Source organism: Strongylocentrotus purpuratus, unplaced genomic scaffold (assembly GCF_000002235.5).
Source record: "Strongylocentrotus purpuratus isolate Spur 01 unplaced genomic scaffold, Spur_5.0 spur5_scaffold_17, whole genome shotgun sequence".
NCBI lineage: Eukaryota > Metazoa > Echinodermata > Echinoidea > Camarodonta > Strongylocentrotidae > Strongylocentrotus > Strongylocentrotus purpuratus.
The window spans coordinates 4,316,692-4,323,915 of NW_022145602.1; the positions used below are offsets into that span (position 1 = coordinate 4,316,692).

Here is a 7,224-nt window from a genome sequence, read left to right on the forward strand (position 1 = left end):
GTGTAAGTTTCGTTTGATTCTGTGAGAATTAATTTTCTTCTTTTTTTTTTTTTTACCAGAACTGGAGTTTATCTTTAATCGGGGTGATAGTAGTCATCTAAATATGATAACCACTTGAGCAACGCTCAACATCATCGTGCTGTAATTATGACCGAGAATGACAGACGAAAACAAGGGAGGCACTTGTTTTTTCCGAAGGTTCACTACTCCGAATTCTCATAATTCCGAAACACAAATTGTCCATACCAGGGGCTTCAGATCATAATTCCGTACATTTATTGCCCAATATATTGAAACAATATTTCATGTACTTTGCGGAATTATGAACGCTCCTTCTTTTTCCAAATCATAGGCAAGACTGATATTCTACTACCTTTTTCTACACAAACCGATTTTTTAATTCTCGGAAAACACACAGTTTTTCATCAATGCATTTCACTTTGAGGAATCAAATAGAATTTAACAATATCATTAATATCTACATTTGCTGACAACACATTTGTAAATTGCTCTCCGTGAAATTTGATAACATAACATTTAACACATTTGTTGTTGTTTTTGGTTTCATTCACACACAAAAGAAATAGTTTGCGAAACATAAGACACATTTGTGTTATTTTTCCCATTCGGGATGTACATACATTTAAAACGCATCGCAGAATTCTGTGCAAATATACATGTTTCTATTTAATGTATACACTTAATATATAATACTGCATACAAATAGATCTATTGTGTAGAATAACATTAATTTTCAACCGTATAACATATCCATATTAAAGTATTATCACCATGGTTATGACTCACATTGTGTTGCATACATATGAAATAATCATATAAAAATACTGACTGGCATTCCTTTTTGGTTAAATTATCGAAGTTTGGTTTATGATGTATAAATTCATGTATACAAAACTAATGACCGGTATTCATAAGAACGTACTAATTTTAGAGCAGGTTTATACTATATTTAGGCGATTTTCCTCCAATATAAGGAGAAGCAATAGCCGACCTCTTCTTTTCGCAAAAATTACCATAAATGTGTGACTAAAAAGACAAACTAAATCAATTAAGTGTAAGATCGCTTTTTCATCAATAATAACTGGATTATTTTTTGTTCCAAAATTAGATCAATTTCTATTGTACAGACCAATATGGATACTCTTTTAAGTGAATTGAGCTAAATCCCGTTTCGTCAAGTCTGCCTTTTTTTAAATGAAAAACGAATTAAAACGTTGATGTATGGTTTATTTTACGATATGAAGAAAGGTGGGTAGATTTTGGCCTAGAAATACACAATTTAACGAATATGAAAGAATTTAGATCTCATGAAAGGCAAATCTGACGTTCAACTCGAAAAAACATCCATCTTTTTACTATATGGATACATATTTATGTAAGAAACGATCTTACTCAAAAAATAAAAAGCGACTTTACAAGGTTACTGAATTGGGGGAGAGCGCCCGCTTTAGCTACGCTTGTGATTATGGCAAGCAATCTGATGACAGTAAAAAGTTACATTTTATCGTGTTTTTGCCACGGATTACATAGCTTACCCAAAAAGGCATCGATATTTTAATGTTGATAATAATTTTCCGTTGAATAATTTTTTTTATTCCTTTTTGAGAAAGACACTTTTTTAAAGAACACTTCTATGAAGTATGTAGCACCTTAAAACTTGCATAACATTATTTCTTTTCATAGAATGTTACTAGATTTTCTTGGAATATATTCAAATATATTATAACCTGCTAGAAGCATAATTCACAATTTTATGACAAGTTTCCTTCAGCATATTATGTACAAAAGAAGCATGGCTCCTGAATTTTCTTATTATTTTTCCTAATTGATTTTTAAACCTTCATTTACAACACAATGTTAAAAAAGGAATAAAACATAATTATCCTATACTTATATTTTGAAATAGGTATTTCACCAGTGATTGTTTGTTGGTTAATTGTTGGATATGACGTTGCTTTTTTTTTTGGCTATAATGTTTAAGGGCCATATATCCCATACGACATTAATCGATTGATTGATTGATTTAAAACAGGGTCAAACCCGGTGAAAACCCCACCGAGCAACTCGCCTGGTTCACAATAGGGCCATGATACAAATACAATTGAATATGAAATACATAATACAAATACATATAATAAAAAAAATACACAGCATTGAAATTAATGTATATTATGATGATTAAGGGTAATTGCATACAAATATTGCAGTAAAATGTACGTTGAATGAAATGGTATAAAGCGTGAAATATAGTGCAATATAACAAAATCGAATTACATTATATTTTGTATTCCAATGTAAATATAAATATAGTGTATAAAACGGCACAGAACATGTCATTTGATTAGCTGAAATATCCATACATATTTCACCAATTACTGAAAAACACCTTGTTATAATCACGACCAGTATTGAAAACAGAAAGCACCATTATTCCAAGGGACATGTCTTGCAAGGGACACCGTACATGGAGTCGACCATACCCCGGACCATACACACTTCCTTACTTAATTATTCACGCCCCTTGTCAATTTTATGTGTTGTTTTTTTCTTCGTAACTCAAGAATGAAAGGTGGATTGGTTGAATTAGGACCTTTGGTTAAAAATTTAGATATAAGCTCAATGAACATTAATTGGGACAAATCAAATTTTCATATACTTCAACAATTACGAAACTTGGTAAGGGCATACATGAAAAATTTAGTTGTTAACTGCAAACGTTTTAGTAAGGGTTAAAAACACAAACAAAAACGATGTTGATGAGAATATTTTTTTCACAGTCTCCCGATGAACTTTAAAAACAAAAATAAGAGAAAGAAAGACAGACAGACAGAGACAGAAAAGCTAGGAGATGAAGAAAGAGAGAGAGAGGGATAGAGAGAGAGAGAGAGAGAGGAGAGGAGAGAGATGTATACCTTTAAGCGAGGATATCTAAACGCTCACTATTATCAGGTAACTCGACTGCCATTGAAGACGGGAAACCACTGGTGTCATCGACGCTAGCTGAACCGTCACGGATGCCGTCTTCTGTTTCTCTGCTCTGCACTGTGTTCTGCTGTGGATGAACACGGGAAGAGTTTCCTCTCACGCTGTTCATCCACCAGACCAACGACGTCTCGGTCGAGATCGAGAAAGCTTTCCTGGCGGCGACGCGGAACGTCTCGCTACGGAGCGAGTAGATGAAAGGGTTGACGGCGCTGTTGAGGTAGGTCAACCAGCTGAGGATGGTACGGGGGACGAGCCCGGGAGCGTACTGCGGCGTGTAGAGGTCGATGAACACGAGCGTGTTGCTCGGGATCCAGGCGATGCAAGTGAACCCGAGGATGATGACGAGGGTCTTGATGGACTTGAGCTCGGAGCGTGGTCGATTGGTTCGCTGATTGCTGGGACCGACCTGCGGCATGATGCGACGATCGGACTTTAACTTCTGCAGGACGATAATGAAGAGGTGTAAGTAAAGAATGAACATGGTGATGAAGGGAATGATACCGTTGACGATGATGAAAAAGTGGAGATGGATGATATCGAAGACGGCGCCGAACTCGAAGCAAAATACCTGCCCTGGGATGAGAGAGTGGATCCCCGCGAAAGGCAGCACCATCGAGATGATGATGCTGTAGACCCACATACTGGTGATGGCGATGGCGGCCCCGCGCTCGGTCGCAATGGTGCGGTAGATGTAGGGGTGGGCCACTTTGACGTAGCGATCGAGGGTGATGAGGGTGAGCGAAAGACACGAAATGCTGGTCGAGAATATAATCGGGCACCACACTAATAGACACGTATATACGCCGCTCGCGAATGTCGGATTTAGAGTCAAATAGACACCAGGAATCATCGACAGCGAAACGAGCACGTCGGCAAACGCGAGGCTGACCACGAAAAAGTTCGACATCGTCCATAGCTGTTCGTTCTTCGTGACAAGGATGACGACCAAGGTGTTTCCGAAGAATATAACTATCAAGAGAATGATTTGGACGGCGATGGATATATTTGTCATGATGATGATGTAGGCCGGCAAGACCCAGCCGACATCGGAGCCGTAGCCATCGATGTCCGTCGGTGAGACACGATCTGGAAGTACTGTCCCATTTATGATGTCGGTGGTCGGTGTCGATGCATCAATTAACATCTTTAGCAGGGAAAAACAAACCAAGCTCTTTCAAATAACTTTGAAGAAAAATCCGCAATTTGTGTAGATTTTACAACATGCAACGATAATTTGATGAAGCAGGCTTTTGTAAGTTGATATTTTAACCGAATGCAGGCGATGCGTGGCCACTCAATAACTTGTTGCCCGGCGTTGAGTGAGCTTACAATTGAAAACTGAATCAAGAAGCAAATCTACCAACAATTTAATAATGAAAATTCAACAACAAAATCATAGAGTCAGCTTTGCAACTTAATTTAGAATACTTTCGCTTAATCAACCAGAAATTTAAGGAAGCAGTTTTGCGAGAAGAGACGAAAAGTAGAAAGCGGCAGAAATTCTTTGTTTGCGAGATATTTATCCAGGTTGCAGCCCTCTCTCTCGCGCCGTAAAGATTTACATGTACGCGAGTGAGATGGACAGAGCGCGACACTTTTCGCTGAAAGACTTACCGAAGTGCTGGTAATCAAATTGTGGACTGGTTGCCATTACTTTCATTTCGGTATGTTCATGAGGCGAAATGTCATGAGCTAACTGATTGGTGTATGCAGTATGAAAAGCTTATCATCATTTGTGACGCTGACGAACCAATCATAGGCCTCGGACGAGTCACGTGTTGCATTATGATATATTAACGAAGTCCCTGAAGTTCGTCGCGGTTTAACTCTCCTCCCCATCTACCGATTCTACCTCTCTTTCTTTCCCTCTCTCCCCGCTTTCTCTTTCCTTGTCTGTCTCATTCTCTCTTATTCTCTCTCTCTCTCTCCCTCTCTCCCTCTTTTTCATTCTCCCTCTCTTTCTGTGTCTGTCTCTCCCTCTCTCTTTTCATTCTCCACCCCCCTCTCTCTCTGTCTGTCTGTCTGTCTGTCTGTCTCTGTCTCTCCCTCTCTCTTTCTCAATCTCCCCCTCTCTGTGTGTGTCTCTCTCCCCCTCCCACTCCTCTCTCTGTCTCTCTCCTTTCACTCCGTCCTCCCTTCTTTTTTCTCTTTACTCTAGTATTCTAGCTCTTTAATTTTCCTTATATTTCCCGGTGCTATGCTATCTTTGCTCTCTCTATTTCTATCTCTAGTTTTAAATCCTTGAATATTGCCTACTCTCTTTTCGACGCTTACAATTACGGAAACCAAGCTACAAATGATCTCAAAAATTGATAGCCATGTCAGCAAACCCATTTGGAAAAGGGAAATATTTGAGATGGTAATGACGGACTGTCTATTTTTCCTTAGACAATTTGCATCATCGTTTTGAGTATATCAGTAGACCATTGTAACCCGCTGTCACACATGAAGGGGTAAAATTCTGTAAAGCTGATTAGTTTAAATAGCTTAAAAGTAATCAGATTTACGTATAAGGTTAAGGTTCATAAGGTTCATATTTGTTGTCCATTTAACAATGGAAATTCATCGTGTTACATGGTATTGCGATTCACATATATTTAACATAATACACTCATACAGAAATCAATAAAAATAAAGAAAAAAATAACAATCAAAACAAAGATATAGTCAAGACAAAGGTATAGTATGATATCATTCACACACAGTTGTTACGAGATTCATTGCGATAAGCGGCAAGTGTTTACTATCAGACAGAATGGTGCGATGCCGCGATCTAATTGGTCGGGGACGTAATATCCGTTCGTATCTGTCCGACCATCGTATATTTCGGAATAAGGGATATTTTAGTTTCAAAGTACTATGTCCCATTTGCAGGCTAAATAAATGAAAAGGTTAAATTCCAATGGCATTTGAATGATGAAACTAATTAGAACTTCCCTCAAAACGACAGGGCTTGAAAATGTCTTTAAGTGGGAAAATGACAACCATTAGTTGTCGAAGCGACTTTATTGATTGCAATATAAAGGTCTGATTTCCAGACCCTTGTACCTATTGGTCGTACGTTTGGAGCTCCGCAAAGATTTAATCAGTTTAATTTTGGCCATTACAAGAATGGAGTTATTGATGTAGACAAAATTGCTCATGTACCCTTTACAGCTCATGTTATGTATGTTATTACCAAATGCCTACTGTTATAAAATAAACTTGGAATAAAAATAACAAATCGTAGAGACCCGAGATCAAAAGGCTTTTTGTATCCATGGTTACTTTATTGTTTGAGTTTTGCAATATTGAAAAATGTAATCTTAACAATAACCTTATGCAGGTAACATTATGTGAAGCGTATATAACATGCTTTTTTAGTATCAACTACGGCCGACGGCTTTAGGTCCTCTCCGAGGGACCTGGTAATGAAGATTAATGCCTTTCAAAGGGCACTAGCGCATCACCTTGGTTTCGAACCAGGATCATCGGATTACGAGATCACTGCTCTCGTAACTGGAGGGATCCACTGAGAAGTAGGGCTTGTCGAATGTGGATCCCTCAAATAGAACGCTAAGCCGGTCTACTCCCGTCGATTTTAAGTTTAATCTTTAGAAACGCGCTGATATATCGTATTTTAATAACTGACAATCTGTCTCATATCTTAATGCGAGTAATATAACCGATTTGCTTATTCTACTGCCATACCTGGTATACTGCAAAGGGATTTGGATTCTCAGCATACGAAAGGTCATAGATTCATTCCTATAGCTTGGTGAGCCTCGAAATAGAATTTCTGGATAGACGGCGCCATACAAATGCCTATTAATATTATTATTATCATTATTATTTACATCCTTGGCCCTTGGGCAAGGTGTTTTTACCCACACTTGAACTTCTTTACAATTATTAGAAATTCGAATTGAAAGAAATATATATTAAAGGGATCCGGTATTTTTGTCTCAGATTCTGAAAACAAATCCTGGAGTTAGCTCATGCTGCAATGATGATTTTAAACTTTTAGGTCAGTCAGGAACCCCGTGACTTTTACAAGCCGATCGCCTGTCTGATTATCAAGATATTTATGAGTGGAATTACACATTTTGAAAACCGTTTGCTAACACTACAGTCTATTGGGGAAAACGAGTATGGTAAAACTGGTTACTCAAAGATTTTTACTTTTTTGAGGCACTTCTTGATCATTTTGAAGCGCAATTTTGTTTAGGGCTTCAATAT

At 37.9% G+C, this 7,224-nt stretch overlaps 1 protein-coding gene across 1 annotated transcript; it reads right to left on the reverse strand.

Annotated features, from left to right (window-relative positions):
- Positions 1 to 2,910: 2,910 nt before the first annotated feature.
- On the reverse strand, positions 2,911 to 4,543 carry LOC100894012 (adenosine receptor A1-like). Its single transcript, XM_003729570.3, has one exon. It carries the CDS (start codon positions 4,148 to 4,150, stop codon positions 2,936 to 2,938), a length of 1,215 nt encoding a protein of 404 aa, XP_003729618.2. The 5' UTR covers positions 4,151 to 4,543; the 3' UTR covers positions 2,911 to 2,935.
- Positions 4,544 to 7,224: the final 2,681 nt, after the last annotated feature.